Source organism: Littorina saxatilis, linkage group LG12 (genome assembly GCF_037325665.1).
Source record: "Littorina saxatilis isolate snail1 linkage group LG12, US_GU_Lsax_2.0, whole genome shotgun sequence".
NCBI classification, from domain to species: Eukaryota; Metazoa; Mollusca; class Gastropoda; order Littorinimorpha; family Littorinidae; genus Littorina; species Littorina saxatilis.
Genome location: NC_090256.1, coordinates 22,341,687 through 22,362,211, shown reverse-complemented (window position 1 = coordinate 22,362,211; position 20,525 = coordinate 22,341,687). Strand labels below are relative to the sequence as shown.

The window sequence follows — 20,525 nt, the reverse complement described above, 5'->3', positions numbered from 1 at the left end:
ACAGGACATTGTGGTGCTTTATGACTTTGCTTAACGGCTGCATGTACATAGTGAATAACACTGGGCCTAACACAGATCCTTGTGGGACACCATACTTTAATATGGTGTCCTCGGAGTGCTTATTCTGGATCACAACAGCCTGAGTGCGTCCAGTCAGGTAGGAGCAGAACCACCCCAGAGCCGTGCCTGTTATGCCGAATGTGGTGTTCAACCTTGCCAGCAGTATATCGTGGTCAAGGGTGTCGAACGCTGCGGATAGGTCCAACAGGGCCAGAAGCGAAACAGAGCCGCTGTCACAAGCAGTGAGAAGATCATTCGCTACCTTAAGTAGGGCTGTTTCAGTGCTGTGATCTGCGCGGTAGGCGGACTGTAATGGTTCAACCATACCTGTCTTAGCGAGATGCTCTGACAATTGGGCCAAAACAACTTTTTCAAGGACTTTCGAAACAAAAGGCAAATTGGAGACAGGGCGGTAGTTCTTGAAAGTGTTGATGTCAAGGTTAGCTTTTTTCAGGAGGGGAGTGACTACTGCATGCTTAAAAGAAGGGGGTACTTGACCGGATGTGAGGGATTGATTTATGATGTCAGTAATGACAGGGAGTAATTCCTCTAGACACTCATTTAATAGCTCTGAAGGAATTGGGTCGAGAATACAGGATTTGGGTGGAGCTTTTTCAATGATCTTCTTCACTTGTTCTTTAGTGACAGGAGAAAAATCGGTGAGGTGGGCGCCGTGAAATGGCGCATGCTCTGGATGCCCAGGAGCAGCATCAAGCTCGACTCGGATCTTCTCGATTTTTTCGGCAAAAAAGTCCCCAAACTTATCTGGAAGGTCATCAAGAGGGACGGAGTTTGGTAGCTTTTTATTTTGAACTTTACCGAGGAGCTGCCCTGTGATCAGAAAGAGTTCTTTGCTGGAGGTGCTGTTCTCGATTTTCTGAGAAATAAACTGGTGTCTGTTCTTATCCACCATCTCTTTGACGGCCTCTCGGTGAAAAGTAAAGATTTGCCTGTGGACCGTGAGAGCCGATTTCCTCCACTCTCTCTCAGCACGACGCCGATCTTGCTTGGCTGTGGAGACCTCCGGCGTAAGCCAAGGTGCCGAGGGTCTGTCGGTGACTGTGCGTGTGGTGAGAGGGGCGTGCTTGTCCAGAATCCGGCGCAGGTCGCTGTTGTAGCTGGACACGAGGTCATGTCTGTCTAACTGGAGTGCTCTGACGTCATCCTTCAGTGCTGCCATGTCGATCCGCTTCATGTTGCGCGAGGTGACGACTCGTCTGGCAGGGCCTGGCTTCTGAAGGTCGAAGCTGAAAGAAATGACGAAGTGGTCGGAGATCAGCATGTCCTGCACAATCAGGTCTGAGACGCCGACGTCCCCGTCGCAAAACCTTAGTGTGTAATAATGGCTTTATTCCTTCTCCATTGAGGCAGCCCAGTGCATTCATACTGAGAATGTTTATATATATAGGATGTTACAGTAATAAGTGCAGCAAGGGTTGAAGATTAAGGGTAATGACGGTAATAGGCAAGAAAACAGGATGCTTGTCGTAATCACGGTATTAACATGTAATTAAAAAGGGGGGGGGGGGGGGAGGGTAAAGACGGTTATAGCCGAGAAGACGGGTGTTGTGGTAATTATCGTATTCCAAGTTTTAAGATGAAGGGTGAATATAAACGATAAAAGGCACTAGAAAGGATGAATGTAGTGAAGCGAAGATCTGTGTGAAAAGCATTTACAATGTATTTACTTTTTCAAGACAGAGAGTTTATGTTGTCTTCACACACACATGTATCCTGTTTTTCTTGAAGCCGTGTATAACCTTTTCTCTCTCAAAAGATGCCATTTACTGCTGAACAGATTCAACTTTCCAAAATTGAATTGGTCCGTCCCGTGTAAACAGTCAGGCTGACTATATCAGATCTGGCCTGGCTTTTACACGGGGTAACAGTCCGTCCCGTGTAAACAGTTAGGCTCACTATATCAGATCTGGCCAGGCTTTTACACGGGGTAACAGTCCGTCCCGTGTAAACAGTCAGGCTGACTATATCAGATCTGGCCAGGCTTTTACATGGGGTAACAGTCCGTCCCGTGTAAACAGTTGGGCTGACTATATCAGATCTGGCCAGGCTTTTACATGGGGTAACAGTCCGTCCCGTGTAAACAGTTGGGCTGACTATATCAGATCTGGCCAGGCTTTTACATGGGGTAACAGTCCGTCCCGTGTAAACAGTTAGGCTGACTATATCAGATCTGGCCAGGCTTTTACATAGGGTAACAGTCCGTCCCGTGTAAACAGTTAGGCTGACTATATCAGATCTGGCCAGGCTTTTACATTGGGTAACAGTCCGTCCCGTGTAAACAGTTAGGCTGACTATATCAGATCTGGCCAGGCTTTTACACGGGGTAACAGTCCGTCCCGTGTAAACAGTTAGGCTGACTATATCAGATCTGGCCAGGCTTTTACACGGGGTAACAGTCCGTCCCGTGTAAACAGTTAGGCTCACTATATCAGATCTGGCCAGGCTTTTACACGGGGTAACAGTCCGTCCCGTGTAAACAGTTAGGCTGACTATATCAGATCTGGCCAGGCTTTTACATGGGGTAACAGTCCGTCCCGTGTAAACAGTTAGGCTCACTATATCAGATCTGGCCAGGCTTTTACATGGGGTAACAGTCCGTCCCGTGTAAACAGTTAGGCTGCACTATATCAGATCTGGCCTGGCTTTTACATAGGGTAACAGTCCGTCCCGTGTAAACAGTTAGGCTCACTATATCAGATCTGGCCTGGCTTTTACATGGGGTAACAGTCCGTCCCGTGTAAACAGTTAGGCTCACTATATCAGATCTGACCAGACTTTTACATGGGGTAACAGTCCGTCCCGTGTAAACAGTTAGGCTCACTATATCAGATCTGGCCAGGCTTTTACACGGGGTAACAGTCCGTCCCGTGTAAACAGTTAGGCTCACTATATCAGATCTGGCCAGGCTTTTACATGGGGTAACAGTCCGTCCCGTGTAAACAGTTAGGCTCACTATATCAGATCTGGCCAGGCTTTTACACGGGGTAACAGTCCGTCCCGTGTAAACAGTCAGGCTGACTATATCAGATCTGGCCAGGCTTTTACATAGGGTAACAGTCCGTCCCGTGTAAACAGTTAGGCTGACTATATCAGATCTGGCCAGGCTTTTACATGGGGTAACAGTCCGTCCCGTGTAAACAGTTAGGCTGACTATATCAGATCTGGCCAGGCTTTTACATGGGGTAACAGTCCGTCCCGTGTAAACAGTCAGGCTCACTATATCAGATCTGGCCTGACTTTTACATGGGGTAACAGTCCGTCCCGTGTAAACAGTTGGGCTCACTATATCAGATCTGGCCAGGCTTTTACATGGGGTAACAGTCCGTCCCGTGTAAACAGTCAGGCTCACTATATCAGATCTGGCCAGGCTTTTACACGGGGTAACAGTCCGTCCCGTGTAAACAGTTAGGCTGACTATATCAGATCTGGCCAGGCTTTTACACGGGGTAACAGTCCGTCCCGTGTAAACAGTCAGGCTGACTATATCAGATCTGGCCAGGCTTTTACACGGGGTAACAGTCCGTCCCGTGTAAACAGTCAGGCTGATTATATCAGATCTGGCCAGGCTTTTACATGGGGTAACAGTCCGTCCCGTGTAAACAGTTGGGCTCACTATATCAGATCTGGCCAGGCTTTTACATTGGGTAACAGTCCGTCCCGTGTAAACAGTTAGGCTGACTATATCAGATCTGGCCAGGCTTTTACATGGGGTAACAGTCCGTCCCGTGTAAACAGTTAGGCTGACTATATCAGATCTGGCCAGGCTTTTACATGGGGTAACGACATCCCTCCACTGGGGCACATACCAAACATTAACAGCCTGATTGCTACCAGCGCAGAGCGGGACTTTTGGGATGAATTCACGTTTCAGATTGACACTAGTGTACTTTTAAAACAAATGAGTTCATCCCAAAATGCCCACACTGCACAGAAAGCACCCAGGTCGTTGGCTTTAGGTTTGTTTGTTTGTTTGCTTAACGCCCAGTCCACCACGAAGGGTTATATCAGGGCGGTGCTTCTTTGACATTTAACGTGCGCCACACACAAGACAGAAGTCGCAGCACAGGCTTCGTGTCTCACCCAGTCACATTATTCTGACACCGGACCAACCAGTCCTAGCACTAACCCCATAATGCCAGACGCCATGCGGAACAGCCACTAGATTGCCAATTTTAAAGTCTTAGGTATGACCCGGCCGGGGTTCGAACCCACGACCTCCCGCTCACGGGGCGGACGCCTTACCAGTGACTAGGCCACTGTGTTGCGGTCTTGGTTTTAGGTGTGTGTCCAAGTGGAAGGATGGTCCTATTCCATGAGAATGCCTGGGCAGATCTGAGATGAAGAAATGGTGCACTGAATCGTTTACACCGGAAGGACTGTGCCTTTAACTTTTAAAAAAGCACACACACACACACACACAAAACCCACATGCACTCAGTACAATTTAGTCTAAAAGCAGATTAATTATAACGTTTGCATCTTGACAATGATCTCGTCTTGAACTCTCCGATGAATGCCTGTTATATGGTTAATGATCGACAAAATCGAAAGAGACTGAGGCCAGTCGTTTTGCGAACTGTGTACTATCTCAAAACCAAAAGAACGTAATCGTGTCTGTAGTGGCTCCAACCGCTAGATGACCCTTGCACTGAAAAGTAACTCCTCTTTTCGTCGTCTCTTTGCAGAAGCCTTGGTGGCGCTGGCTGGCGGAAAGAACTCCGTTGAAGGGCGAGTGGAGGTCTTCTACAAAGGTCAGTGGGGGTCAGTGTGTCAAAGGTCCATGGGCCACAAGGAAGCTTCAGTCGTCTGCAGGCATCTGGGTTACACCGGGGGGATCTGGGCGGGCGACAAGACCTTTGGACGCGGCAGCGGGCGTCAGTGGCTTATGAACGTGACGTGTATCTCCAGCCAGCAGTGTCCGTACGTGGCGGACGCTAACTCCACTGTGGACTGCCCTGATGGCCACTTCGCAGTTATATGTGGTACGTAAATGCACAAATATTAATGTAGAAATTAAATAAATAAATAAATGAAACAACTCACAGCCAAATCCCAAATAACCCTTGTTTCATCATAGTGTACCAGGCATGGCCAAATCACCCATCGGCAACTCCCATCCCTGTGTGTGTGTGTGTGTGTGTGTGTGTGTGTGTGTGTGTGTGTGTGTGTGTGTGTGTGTGTGTGTGTGTTTTTGTTTCTTCTTCTTCTTCTTCTTCTTCTTCTTCTTCTTCTTCTTCTTCTTTGCATTCAGAGAGTAAAGAAAGGGCGTGAATCAGGTTTTACGTAAGAGGAACAAACCGTTTCAATGATATTCCTCTCCTGTCATTCTTCTTTTCTTCTTATTTTATTAGTTTATCCTATAAGTTCTTATATGATAAGGACAGGACCTAGTGTTGTGCTACATAGCCCTTATACTCATCTCCATCTCCTCTTAATCTGACCTATCCAGACCACATGCTGAAGATGACGCCACTCCCGGGGTTGAATGACGTCAACACGGGCATGGTGACGTTGAGCCACCAAGGAAGATGGCTGCCCGTGTGCGGACTCGGTTGGAGCGGCTACGAGGCACGCGTGGCCTGCAAACAGCTTGGCTTCCGAGACGGACGGGAGTTTGAGAACACTAACACCAACTGGCGTCAAACTGTGGGTGACGTCAGCGCCTGGGTCTCGGGGGTCTCGTGCTCCGGTGACGAGATCAGGTTAGACGCCTGTAAAGTCAAGGACTTCCAGGCCTCTGAGTGCCCGGAGAGTAGCAGGCCAGCAGCTGTGAGGTGTCAGTAAAAGAGGTAGAGGAACATCTGACCTCGGAACAGACAAATGACAGCAGACTGGCCGCTGTGAGGTGTCAGTAAAAGAGGTAGAGGGACATCTGACCTCGGAACAGACAAATGACAGCAGACTTGCCGCTGTGAGGTGTCAGTAAAAGAGTTAGAGGGACATCTGACCTCAAAAACGCACACAAAACAGCAGACTGGTTGTTGTAAGGCCACCGAATGTCCGCTGTTCGCGTCAGTAAAAGAACAGAGTTATTTGACCTCAAAAGCACACAGAAAACAGCAGACTGGCTACTGCCACGTGTCAGGAACGTCGCCTGTAGAGTTCAGGTTTACCAAGACTGGTTGCTGTGACTATGAAATGCCGGGAAAACTTCCCCTAACGTGCTGTGATGGAGTAACACACAACTTGAACTCAAAACCAGTCCTGAGCGGTTAAGGGACGTAACCCAAAACTCATAGTGCAGAAGAAACTTTGTAGCGGGCGAACTTGACACAGTTTGGCTGAAAATTGCTAGAAAAACAAAGTTGGACCCTAACTAAGACTAACCTGATCGCAATAACGCAGATTTAATCTTTCTAAAAATCAAATTACCGGAAGTCACCATTGTTTTAGAGGTAAGGAACTCCTACACCCCTAACTAGTGTGATTCCTTCCGTCGCCGTTAGTTTTGTTGCTGGGAAATACCTGAAGAAGAAACAATATGCTTTATTACGACCAGTTCGGGCTTAGTTAGGGACCAAACTTTGTTTATCCAAGTGTATTCTAGCCTCTTGGTCAATCAAACTTTGCCAGTTTGTGTCAAATTCGCCCGCTTCAAAATCCGATCTGTAATAATGTTGTAAAGTCGTTTCTGTTACGTCCGTTATTTCTTCAGTGTCAAGGTCAATGTATGGGCCTTGAGTTGAAGATGTAAAGTTCTGTGGTGGAGTAACACACTGCAGTCTTTGGACAACCTTCAGAATGATAAGTTCAGACTTGTTGCTGGATAGTGTTGGCTGACAGTAAAGGTTTCTGTAAACTATAGAACCATCAGGTGACAGCCTTTTCGTACATTTTTAGCTGGTATATCAGCTGAATCTAAGCTAGAGTAGCTGAAGTCGTGCTCGTATTGAATTCAGTGTTTAGGAGTGTCAGGAAATATTCAACTTCTGTGTTAAATTTCAGTCAAACCATCAGGACGGTCGAAGGCCCGCTACTGCATGTGCTGAAGACAGTGAAGAATTTTGTTAAATATGTTATTGGTACCTTTATGACATACATGTGTTGTTAACCTGGCTATGTGTCCCTGTAGGGTACACACGTGTTGTTAACTTGGCTATGTGTCCCTACACACGTGTTGTTAACCTGGCTATGTGTCCCTACACACGTGTTGTTAACCTGTATATGTGTCCCTACACACGTGTTGTTAACCTGGATATGTGTCCCTGTAGGGTACACACGTGTTGTTAACCTGGCTATGTGTCCCTACACACGTGTTGTTAACCTGGCTATGTGTCCCTACACACGTGTTGTTAACCTGGCTATGTGTCCCTACACACGTATTGTTAACCTGGCTATGTGTCCCTACACACGTGTTGTTAACCTGGATATGTGTCCCTGTAGGGTACACACGTGTTGTTAACCTGGCTATGTGTCCCTACACACGTGTTGTTAACTTGGCAATGTGTCCATACACACGTGTTGTTAACCTGGCTATGTGTCCTTACACACGTGTTGTTAATCTGGCTATGTGTCCCTACACACGTGTTGTTAACCTGGCTATGTGTCCCTACACACGTATTGTTAACCTGGCTATGTGTCCCTACACACGTGTTGTTAACCTGGATATGTGTCCCTGTAGGGTACACACGTGTTGTTAACCTGGCTATGTGTCCCTACACACGTGTTGTTAACCTGGCTATGTGTCCCTGTAGGGTATACACGTGTTGTTAACCCCGATATGTGGACCCATAGCATGCCATGGTATTGTTAGCCACTTATGTGTACTTATAGGGTAAGCTAGTGTTGTTAACTTGGGTATGCAAACCCATTTATATCTTGGTATTGTTAAAGGCACACACAGCTTCACGTAAACCATCAGTTTCTGGACACAGATACTGTCAGGCTTTTACACACAGTACAAACACCCTTTTGTTTACAGACTCACCGCTTGAGAACATCCTAGGTGCCCTCCGTAGAGAGCGAGCAATTTTCAAAGAATTAATTTTTGCGTGGCCAGCCTAGTACCACAATCGGACGCCTCGTTTTGGCGCTAGAACTAACTTTTAAAATCTTAATAATAAATGTAGGCTTACAGCTTGTAAGACAAACATTCTTAAATAATAGAATATTTCTTTTTTCACCAAGACAAGATCAGTACAACTCGGAAGTTTTGAAAGTTTAACTAAAAAGGGAGCCCGGAAGCTGTTCACGCAAAGGTCGTGTTTCCGCAAGCAGGCAAATTTTCTGCATAGCGCTTGCTTCTTTGAAGCCAACCGCCGCCGATAAGTTCGTGTGACTCGCAGTCGTTTGTTGCATTTTAGATTCAGAGGTACACAATTACGTGCTATTGCAGATATAGCGAGTCGCATTGAAATCACAAACTCACGACGAAATTGTGAAAAAAAGGAAAGTGTGTGACACGGGTTCACGGTGGCTCAGGGGTAAAATAAACCACGAAATCTGGTGTGTGGTTTACGCAAGCTAAATAGCCATTAAAACGAACTGTGTCATTTAATGCTGTTAAATGCTATTGCAAGTGTGTTCCATAAGGTTAGAACTGCTATTATCGTGAGAAGATTTAAATCGTTCTGTAAATCATTTGAGGCAGACTGGGCCTTTAAGCCGTTTACATGTAGGATATGTTGGCAGGTATTTAAAGGCCAGCTATTGCTGATGCTACTTGTGTCTATTTGCACTCCACATAAATCATTGGACCATCTTATTTCTTAAGCAAACATTTTATATATATACAGAATTCAAGAAACTCTTTTTCCTCTGCACCACTCCACACAATGAAAGCTGGAACACTTTGTAAAGCTTAAAAAAAGCTTATTTATACAACACACAAAAAAGTCCAAAACCAAGCCAGAATGTCGCATCTTGTTAGAATCTAAATTTTCGGCCCGCAGGCCTTCTTCAAAGGTACACAGACCAAGCGTCTATAGTTACAATACAGCAATGGAACCCTTGGTCTGTGAACCTTTGAAGAAGGCCTGTGGGCCGAAAATTTGGATTTTAAAAAGATGCGACATTCTGGCTTGGTTTTGGACTTTTTATTGTGTTATATATATGTTGTTGATTAATGGTTACATTTGTTTAGAATCTCTTTTGCAAGAATCCTTTGAGTTTCGAATGTTATTTGCATCAGGGTATACTGTGCTTATGTGTTATATATCTAGACTTGTCATCTGAAACTAATGTTGACATGACCTTCGTTGTAGCACATTTTTTGGAATTTGTGTTCATAAAAGCTGACTGTATTGTTGAAGTTTTGAAGTTTCTAAATTCATGTGACTTCGGCAATCTTTAGACCACTTATAGCAATATAAGATCTCTTCTGCCGGTGGTAAAAATGACCAGATACTTTTTCTCCATCATATGCAGAAACAATCAGGTTTTCCAGATTAAAACCACTGCCAACTACAGCATTTATTTTTCATTGTGTTTACTTTGGTGTTTGTTAGAACTAAATGTATGACTTTGTTCTGACGTTTGTGTGCAAGGTAAGGTCGTTGTTATTCGTGTCACTTCTCTCGTTTTATATGATGTTCTCATATTTTCTTTAAATTAGTACAAATACTAACCTGAGTATTAAACGGTGTTTGTTATTACCTGCGACCCAGAAAATTGTAATGTTCATTGACTCATCTCAGGATTATTACAGGACTTTTTAACACAACAATAATGTATGCTTATCTTTCTGTTGCTTTGTAAGGTCATAAATAGTGTTGCCACTGCAAAAGCGTCTATTTTGCATCTCCCTTTTATCGAATGACCGATATATGTTAGTTGTCATGCACTTTAAAGCCCCTTTCTGACGTTCCTTATTTCAGGAAAGTTGGTGATGCACGATTGGTTACTTTAGATACACCAGTCAGCACCGTGAAACAAACCGCAACACGGTGGCCTAGTGGTAAGACGTCCGCCCAGTGAGCGGGAGGTCGTGGGTTCGAACCCCGGCCGGGTCATACCTAAGACTTTAAAATTGGCAATCTAGTGGCTGCTCCGCCTGGCGTCTGGCATTATGGGTTTAGTGCTAGGACTGGTTGGTCCGGTGTCAGAATAATGTGGCTGGGTGAGACATGAAGCCTGTGCTGCGACTTCTGTCTTGTGTGTGGCGCACGTTAAATGTCAAAGCAGCACCGCCCTGATATAACCCTTCGTGGTGGACTGGGCGTTAGGCAAATGCTTTTCCTATGCGTATAAATCTCTGATTATATGATACGAGTACAATGTGCATTTTAGTTTTTCTTTTTCTTTGCTAAGACTTGCATTTGCAGTGTTTTGAGTCTGTCGGAATTGGTGCTACATTAAGTACACCCCATGTTTCAGTGTGTTAGAATATATTTTAGTTATTTCACATGTGTTGTCTCTTTTATTCTAGATTTTATTTCTTGAATTTGCTTTTCTTGAATTTGCTTGACTGAAAATGACATGATTAATCACTTAACACTTATAATCTAAATGACCCAGCCCAGCCCTTACACCTGCACAAACTATTGTTGTATAATATATATATGGTACTAAGACACCCTAAGAAGTTCAAAGTCCTGGCAGTAATCGAGAGTCTTCGGGAGTGCCTGGCAACAGCATAAATGTGTTTAAAAAATGTCAATTTCTGCATGCCAACTGACATGAATTTGTATTTTGAAAGTGACTTCAAGGGTAGAAACCGAGGGTACGTTTGCGACAGTTTGTAAATTGGATCATCCATAAATTAAGTGCGACCATAGTGACTGCATAGCCATTTGCACTTTTGGTCATAAAATTTGAATTTTGGTTATGAAGAGAATTATAAGAGAAGGGGGATTAGCTTCGCGTATTCAGGTTTGTAGTCGTAATAAAATGGCTCGGAAGACTTCAAAAAGTATATTGTTTCCAATGGGGTTTGCAATTTGGGACTTTTACCTGTCCCATTTTTTTTAATTGATTTGTTTTCTTTTTTCTCTCGGGCATTTGTCACATTTACAAAACCCCTTGAACCTCGCGACATTTGCATGATACGTGTGCATGTATTGCACAGTATCGTTTGCATCGTCATCATAGTGTTTGCATGATACGTGTGCATGCATTGCATAGTATTGTTTGCATCGTCATCATAGTGTTTGCATGATACGTGTGCATGCATTGCATAGTATTGTTTGCATCGTCATCATAGTGTTTGCATGATACGTGTGCATGCATTGCATAGTATCGTTTGCATCGTCATCATAGTGTTTGCATGATACGTGTGCATGTATTGCATAGTATCGTTTGCATCGTCATCATAGTGTTTGCATGATACGTGTGCATGCATTGCATAGTATCGTTTGCATCGTCATCATAGTGTTTGCATGCAATGACAGTACTCAGTGAGTCGTTAAGTGTGCAAAATGTAATAAGTGTTTCACGGACGAAATTTTATTTTGTGCGAATAAAGTCAGAAAGTGCGTATTATTATTGCTTAGCTGTCGTTGTGGTCTAAGCATGATGATACATCTGTAATGTATACAAGTGTACTTCTGTTTTTCTGAGATTGTTGACCTAATGAAACGTTAATTATATCTTTCAATAAAAAGGAAGAATAGAAACATTGACTTTATGAAAATGCCGTTGATTGATTGATTAATCGATTGATTGATTAAGTGATTGGTTCGTTGATTGATTGATTGGTTGGTTGATTGGTTGCTTGGTTGCTTGATTGAAAAAAACACGCAATGAAGGACTTATCTTTGCGTAAAACCCACGACAGAGGTGAAGACTGATAAAATTCACACTGATTCACACACACACACACACACACACACACACACACACACACACACACGCACACACACATACACGCACACATATACACACATACACACACATACACACACACACACATACATACACACACACATACACACACACACACATACACACACATGCACATACACACACATACACACACACACACACACACACACACACACACACACACACACACACACACACACACACACACACACACACACACACATACACACACACACCAAGTACACACCCTCGCGATTTATTGTTCCACATGAATTTATTGAGCTTGTACGCAGCAACGGGTCAGACTCGTCTAAAGATATTTATCCAATTGCTTTTTATAAATTTATCAAAGCATGTTTGATATTGAACACCTATGCCCAGTTTCCCTCAGACTACCGTGTAGTAAAATGTCTGTACAGTGGCTACCTTGAAATCAAAGTCAATAACATTGCGCTGCGTGTGCCGGGGGGGGGGATAGTCTGTCTGACTGTCTGTCTGTATCCCAGGTTTATGTCTGGTCGTGTTATTTAGCCTGTCAGTCTGTCTGAACGCTCAACAAGATCTTCGTATTTGTCGTTTTCTTAACCTCCTTTTACTTGTCCGCTAAACAACAAAAACATATACACACAACTGTGTTCTCGTGCTTCTTTTTGAAGTGGCACTTTGTCTTCTAGTTCGGCACTTTACTTCCACGGGGAAAATTTAAGGTGTACATGTTTGACTATCGAATGAAGCAAAAACATATATAGATTTCGTAAAGATGTGCACATAGCACAATACTACTCGGATCAAGCCCACTCTTTCACTACTTTCGTGGCTTTATTTCTTCACCGGTGGTTGGATACAAGCTCCTGTGGCCTCTCCCTGATTAAATTTTACCGCCCAGCGTTAGGCTGTCAATGTTTAATCCTTTACTGAGACCAAACAGATCGTCAAGGTCTCTGTTGCCATTACCGTTACCGTTACCAAACAAATCATCAATACCGCGGTTGCCATTGGTCTTCTCGTTGAAATCAAACAGATCGCCAATACCTCCGTTTTGGTCGTTGCCGTTACCAGTGCCCGGGCCCTTGTTACCGTTGCCGTTGCCGTTGTCGAAGTCGAACAAGTCGTCGCCGAAAGCGCCTGAACCACCCTTACCGTTGCCAAATTCAAAGTCTTTCAAGATACCTGCAGCAAAGCCGTTGTCATCCCCGTTTCCGTTGCCGTTGCCTTTACCGAGGTCATCACCGTCCTCCAGTAGGTTCTCTAGAATATCCTCGAAGCCATCGTCGTTGCCGCTACCGCCGAAAGTAAAAAGTCCCCCTTGCCCTCTCGTCCCTCCGTTGTCGCCGCGGTCGTCCTTCTCGTTTTCGAAGAAGTCGTCGAATCTGTCGTCGTCAAAAATATCATCGTACCCGTCATTATCAAAGATGTTTTCTAAGAGGTCGTCGTAGTAGTCGTCGTTGAAATCGTCGTCTTTGTCGTCCTTATCGTCCTTGTCGTCGTCAAGCAAATCGTCAAAAAGGTCGTCAAAGATGTCGTCAAAGTCTAAATCGTCTTTGTCATCACCCTTGTCGTCACCTTTATTGTCACCTTTGTCATCATCGTCACCAAAAAGGTTTTCAAAGAGATCGTGAAAGATGTCGTCAAGAGTTTCGTCAAGATCGTACCAGTATTTGCCCTGGCCGCCAATGGCCCTCAGCAGGGCGTCCTGTGCGCTGCCCGATGCCGACGCGGAAGCCGAGGCCCGGGCTGAGGCCGACGACTGGAGGATGTCGGCCAGACTGGCCGTGGCAGACGCCTTGGCTTGGGCTTGGGCTTTCACCTCCGCGATGGCCTGCTGGGCTTGCACCTGCGCCGCAGAAGCCTGGGCATTGGCTTGTGCGATGGCGACCGCCGTGGCCCTCGCCTGGGCTTGGGCTTGTGCTTGCGATTGCGCGAGGGCTTGGATAGCAGCGTTGGCGCGGGCTTCCGCGCGTGCAATTTCCTGGGCTTGCGCCAGTACCAAGGCTCTGGCTTGAGCTGTGGCCACAGCAGAGGCTGAAGCTGAGGCTGAGGCAGAGGCTGCAGCTGAGGCAGAGGCTGAGGCTGGAGCTCCAGCTGACGCTGACCCACCACCCCTCACACAGTCATAGCCGTGCGGGAGGCCCTTGCGAGGGTCTGAGACACAGAAAGTTGTCACAAGAGGAACATATTTGACAAAATGCACTTAACGACCGATATTTTACTACCTTCCTTCTGTTCAGTCATTTAAACAAAAAATGATTGACTTCTTTCCAAAACCTCTTTTTGAAAAGGTCAATATATTCTCAAATGGGACTCAAATATAATTAAACGAATCAAAATACAACATTTGCTATGTTTAAAAAAAACAAAAGAAATCTTTACTCGACAAGAAAAAGACGCACAATTCGCGTGTTCACATTTTCGCATATGGATGATTCCGCAAGGCAACATTCAGGAAAAGTTAACCAAGAAACAAAAGCAAACCAATATTTGCTACAAGATATATACTGACCATGTGGGAAAGTGATGTCACAGCTACACGAGCGGGCATTGTAACGGGTACCCAGCGCACACTGCAGGATGTAGGTCCCACCCCCTTGAGTCACCTGCTTGAAGCACACCCGTAGTGGGTCTGGAACTGCGTGCTTGTCGCATACTGAAATACATATCACGATGATTTACGAACCTTATGTCGTGTTACAAACTTGATGAAAAACAGTGGAACTGTAGACAATAAAACAACAACAACAACAACAACAACAACAACACACGACAACAACAACAACAACAGCGACAGCAAACATAGCAACAACAACAACAAAACTAATCTCTGTGCAAACCACACGCTTGTTGTTGTTGTTCAAAAAACAGTTAAAAACTCATCTCTTCAGTCTTCACTGCCACTAGGAAAACAATTCTTCCCCCTTACATTGTGTAGCATTGTAAATAGCCTGGCATATTTTAAGAGGTTTTCATTTTGGTATTTTGCTCTTATGAGCGTGTGTATGTGCCCGCAAGTGCCTCTGTGTGTGTGTGTGTGTGTGTGGGTGTAAGCGTGTGTGAGTGTGTGCGTGTGGGAAAGTGTCCCATCTGAGACTGTTGTTGATAACGATAGATTCATATGAACTGTGTATTGTGTACGTGATAGTGTTTCCATTTATTTAAGGTTTATTTGTTTTTAATGGGTATTGTTGCTGTTATTAAGATTATTATATTTAAGATTGATTTAAGGCGCTTATGTTGTGTATTGTTGATATCATTAAGATTATTATATTTCAATATAATATTTCAACATACCCTCTGGGAGGGTATGTGCGTAGAAATACTCACTAATATTTTAGATGGTAAGGCGATTAGAACTCCTTTAGGATTTGCGCCCTATACATACCCGTATTATTATTATTATTTATTACCTACCTTTCATACAACTTGCACAACCCCATGAAAATAGGTTACTGCCCTGACAGTTTGTCAGACGATAGGATAATCAAACAGTTCGCGTTGAGCGATATCAAAACAATTAGTCAGTCACTCAGCTAATAAGAATGAAATTGAAGAAAAAAACTCGATTATTAAATTAACCGAGACTAATTACCAAATTAATAAATGAGTTATAAATCTTCAAAGCTAAAATGCAATCTTACGTCAAAGAATACATTTGATTGAAAAATGTGGTCGCCACAGTGAAGCCCCAACTTTTTGTTTTGAGTCTGATATGACGTCATCAAACATATTTATGCACCAACATTTTTTTTTTAATCTGGGGGACATCATCTAGAAAAATTCATATGCTAAATGTTTTCTAAAAATCTGTCCCGCGGTTTTCTGGGAATCGCTTTACACACGTACACTCGAGCACAGTCGTCTCGATTCCCAATCTACCGGAACACATTACGTCAAACATTGACTGAATGTAAAAACAAGAACAATTGAATCATAGAGAAAACAACACATTCCCTACGACTTCAACCCATCAAGTCTTAAGTAGACAAACAAGATACACAACAGAAAAATAATAATGAAAAGGTGAACACTTTCTTTGAACGAAGAGAGAAATGTTGATGTCAACCACCCACCTTTGACGTTCTTGTACAAGACAATGGATGGCTTTTTATAGTAAACCCTGGATGTGGGTCTGGGTTTGTAGTAGCTCCTGTAGCTCACACGTCTGCCGTATTGCGGTCTGCGATGGTAGCCTCCAGCAGACACGTGGACAATGACCACGGCCAGCAGTGCCAAGACCAGCAACAGTGTCTTCATCTTGAAGGGTGGTGGAGGTGGCGTTATTGGCGATTGCCGAGACTTGGCAGAACGATCTGTAATATGGCAGAACGAGCTGTAATGTTGTAGAACGATCTGTAATATGGCAGAACCAGCGTCGATACTGACTTCAGAACTATTTGTATGACGTGTTATATTGCAGAACCAGCGTCGATAATGACTTCAGAACTATATGTATGACGTGTGATATTGCAGAACCAGCGTCGATAATGACTTCAGAACTACAGGTATGACGTGTGATATTGCAAAACCAGCGTCGATACTGACTTCAGAACTATATGTATGACGTGTTATATGGCAGAACCAGCGTCGATACTGACTTCAGAACTACAGGTACGACGTGTAATATGGCAGAACCAGCGTCGATAATGACTTCAGAACTACAGGTATGACGTGTTATATTGCAGAACCAGCGTCGATAATGACTTCAGAACTATATGTATGACGTGTGATATTGCAGAACCAGCGTCGATAATGACTTCAGAACTACAGGTATGACGTGTGATATTGCAAAACCAGCGTCGATACTGACTTCAGAACTATATGTATGACGTGTTATATGGCAGAACCAGCGTCGATACTGACTTCAGAACTACAGATACGACGTGTAATATGGCAGATCCAGCGTCGATACTGACTTCAGAACTACAGGTATGACGTGTTATATTGCAGAACCAGCGTCGATACTGACTTCAGAACTATATGTATGACGTGTTATATGGCAGAACCAGCGTCGATACTGACATCAGAACTACAGGTATGACGTGTGATATGGCACAACCAGCGTCGATACTGACTTCAGAACTATTTGTATGACGTGTTAAATGGCAGAACCAGCGTCGATACTGACTTCAGAACTACAGGTATGACGTGTGATATGGCAGAACCAGCGTCGATAATGACTTCAGAACTATATGTATGACGTGTTATATGGCAGAACCAGCGTCGATACTGACTTCAGAACTACAGGTATGACGTGTGATATGGCAGAACCAGCGTCGATAATGACTTCAGAACTACAGGTATGACGTGTTATATTACAAAACCAGCGTCGATACTGACTTCAGAACTATGATGTATGACGTGTGATATGGCAGAACCAGCGTCGATACTGACTTCAGAACTATATGTATGACGTGTTATATGGCAGAACCAGCGTCGATACTGACTTCAGAACTACAGGTATGACGTGTGATATGGCAGAACCAGCGTCGATACTGACTTCAGAACTACATGTTTGCAACATGAAAAAAATAGCAGAACGGTCAGCACAATGGCAAATCTGGCAGTAACGTGACAGTAGGATCTGTAATATGGCAGAACCATCTGTAATACTGCAGAGCAACAATTACTACAGCAGTTCCTGTTGTTATATATGCCTGGCCGTTCTGTCGTTTGCCCAAACGATCTGTAATGGTACTTAGTAGAAACTGGTGAAACATATTGTCACTTATCATTTGCTATCGGTCACTACTGCATAGCATAATTATAATCCACTGGTCAAAATGTGAATGCCTCAGAGTAAAAACACCAAAGAATTTTTTTTTAAATAGAAACTGAGAAGAGGAAAAGAATAAAACTAAACCCTCCCATTTCAACTTCAATTTTTTTATTTTTTTATTTTTTAGAATACATGTACTAACAACTAAAGTGTAACCAAAAAAAAAGTGAAAAAGCAAACATCCTTTATGAGTTCCCCTATTTTAAGTGTATGATGATGAAAATGCTAACATGGTATAATGCTTACATTTTAAAGATGCAATGATTAAAGAATAATCTGCAATGGAAAATCATTAAATATCTGACGCATTGATCAAATTGACCATCTCGGAAAAATCCAGGTACTGAAGACAAGCAGAATTAGATTGTTTTTGTAATGGCGAGAAACAGTTCGTATTAACCTTTTTTTCCAATTTAACGTAAAATAAAAGAACGAACAATAAGAAAGAAAGAACGAAAAAAAGAAAGACAGAAAAAAAGAAAAGAAAAGGAAAGTAAAGGAAACTAAAAACAAGTCGCGTAAGGCGAAATTACTACATTTAGTCAAGCTGTGGAACTCACAGAATGAAACTGAACGCACTGCATTTTTTCACAATGACCGTAGTCCGCCGCTTGTGCAAAACAGAGTGAAACTGACGAGCCTGTTCAGCGCGGTAGTGGTTTCGCTGTGCTGCATAGCACGCTTTTCTGTACCTCTCTTTGTTTGAACTTTCTGAGCGTGTTTTTAATCCAAACATTTCATATCTATTATGTTTTTGGAATCAGGAACCGACAAGGAATAAAATGAAATTGTTTTTAAATCAATTTCGGAAATTTGATTTTGATAATAATGTTTGATATTTTTAATTTTCAGACCATGTTTTTAATCCAAATATAACATATTTATATGTTTTTGGAATCAGAAAATGATGAAGAATAAGATGAACGTAAATTTAGATCGTTTTATAAAACAAATATTTTTATTACAATTTTCAGATTTTTAATGACCAAAGTCATTCATTAATTTTTACGCCACCAAGCTGAAATGCACTACCGAAGTCCGGCCTTCGTCAAAGATTGCTTGGCCAAAATGTCAATCAATTTGATTGAAAAATGAGGGTGTGACAGTGCCGCCTCAACTATTACAAAAAGCCGGATATGACGTCATCAAAGACATTTATCGAAAAAAGAAAAAACAAGACCGGGGATATCATACCCAGGAACTCTCATGTCAAATTTCATAAAGATCGGTCCAGTAGTTTACTCTCAATCGCTCTACACACACACACGCACACACACACACACAGACACACATACACCACGACCCTCGTCTCGATTCCCCCTCTATGTTAAAACATTTAGTCAAAACTTGACTAAATGTAAAAAGAAGAAAAAAAGAAAAGGGAGACACACAAACCAAAGATAGATAGATAGACAGATAGAAACTCAAACATATAAACAAACAGACTTAGGAAGAAGAAAGAAAGAAAGAAGAGGAAGAAAACAAATCAGAAGGAAAGATACAGACAATAAATGAACATGAAGATCCAACATAGAAAGCAAAAATGCACAGATGAACAAAATAATTTTGCTTCGATTTTGATAATTACATTATTCCCTATTAGACGTTGTAAATTCTTCAATAATCTTGTTTAAACCAACAAAGTAACAGACTTTTTTCAGAAAAAATGGAGTTGATATAAGGACACATAATATATGCCGTACAATAAAAACAAAAATATGAATGTACAAATGTATGTCCATAGCTTACCAAAATGCCCAGATTATCGTCTGCAAACTTCTCGGACTGTTGGCCCCTTGCGTGGTCGGGTCGTGATTTACCTTTTATAATACCGAAGGCGGGGCCCTCAGATACTTCCGCGTCACGTGAGTATTTGATTTGCATTATATTTCTAGTGGCATCATCGTCGGTACTTGGCACGCTGCAGACGACTCTTTCTTATCCGAGATGTAACAGTGCAAGTTGTTTGCATTTGCGTGTACCTGTCAAGAGAACAATTTTCTTTCCTTTTCCTGGTACATACGCATTTTTATCGTTTGCACCAAACCTTATTACTTGTATATAGTAAGCCAACCCTCCTTTTTTTCGGGGTGAGGGGGGTGGGGGGGGGAGATAGCAACTTTAAAATAAATGGCAGCGAATTTGAAATTCATTTGTAAAGAAACTTCATGTAGAACATTATAGTTATGATACACTCTCATTACTGTTCAAGACTTCATTTAAACTGAGTGACTCCGTTCTCGAGTACCTAATTATTATTAAGATAATAACATTAAATAAATAAAGCCGTATCAGATGCTGTGTTCCATCCGTTTAGCTAAATAAGTTATGATCTGCCATGTTGATTGATTTTTTGATCTGTGCAGGTGATAAATGAAGTGTTTGTGTGTGTTTGGGTGCGGATGGTCAAAACCGATATTTCAGGCGGTATTTTCAAGAATAACTTTCAGTCCAGTAATCTGTTGTGTTTATTTGTCTCGCCTTCGACTCCGATATAACCCAAAGTGACTGATCTGGCCACCAGAACGGGAAAAAAAACCAACGTATTTCATAATTTCTGAAATGGTTTCCTCTTACCCTACAAGAACAAGACATCACACAAAAACATCACCCTCACCCCCCTTCCTTAACCCCCCCCCCCCCCCCCCCCCCCCATCACAACCTTTTTTCTTCCTTGTCAAAGCTGTCAGTCAGGTAACGCACTGCATCACAGACATCGACCTGAACCTTGCAGTAGCTCAGTATTACAAAGTTGTCCCCCTTTGCAGGAAGCGGCGTGACTCAATCTCGTGTTCACACGCCGTGACACGGCTGGCTGATTGACGCGGCGGTTGTCACAGCGTCACGGTCAACAGACCGTGTCCTCCTTGTGTGCCTCTCTCACTTCCCTCCCACGACAATGGGGGACGTACGG

General features: G+C 43.2%; 2 protein-coding genes across 2 annotated transcripts in view; one reads left to right on the top strand and one right to left on the bottom strand.

Annotated features, from left to right (window-relative positions):
• Positions 1-8,897, top strand: part of LOC138983045 (uncharacterized) — a 47,705-nt gene extending 38,808 nt beyond the window's left edge. The window contains exons 4-5 of the mRNA XM_070356447.1: positions 4,767-5,063; positions 5,531-8,897. Coding sequence (XP_070212548.1) covers positions 4,767-5,063; positions 5,531-5,865 — 632 coding nt within the window. The 3' untranslated portion in view covers positions 5,866-8,897. The remainder of the gene's footprint in view (positions 1-4,766; positions 5,064-5,530) is intronic.
• A 3,199-nt stretch (positions 8,898-12,096) lies between these two features.
• On the bottom strand, positions 12,097-19,408 carry LOC138981525 (serine-aspartate repeat-containing protein I-like). The gene is made up of 4 exons (XM_070354472.1): positions 19,361-19,408; positions 15,906-16,145; positions 14,342-14,485; positions 12,097-13,983 (listed from the first exon to the last, which is right to left on the bottom strand). The coding sequence occupies exons 2-4, from the start codon at positions 16,087-16,089 to the stop codon at positions 12,710-12,712; spliced, it is 1,602 nt and encodes a 533-aa protein (XP_070210573.1). The 5' UTR covers positions 16,090-16,145; positions 19,361-19,408; the 3' UTR covers positions 12,097-12,709.
• Between the last annotated feature and the right edge of the window lie 1,117 nt (positions 19,409-20,525).

Excerpts from the sequence above, each read along its gene's own strand:
- LOC138981525 (XM_070354472.1), bottom strand. The coding sequence starts at position 16,089 with ATGAAGACACTGTTGCTGGTCTTGGCACTGCTGGCCGTGGTCATTGTC. Across the intron at positions 14,486-15,905 it reads CTTGTACAAGAACGTCAAAG|TATGCGACAAGCACGCAGTT; the intron begins GTGGGTGGTTGA and ends TATGTATTTCAG. Across the intron at positions 13,984-14,341 it reads TGACATCACTTTCCCACATG|ACCCTCGCAAGGGCCTCCCG; the intron begins GTCAGTATATAT and ends TCTGTGTCTCAG.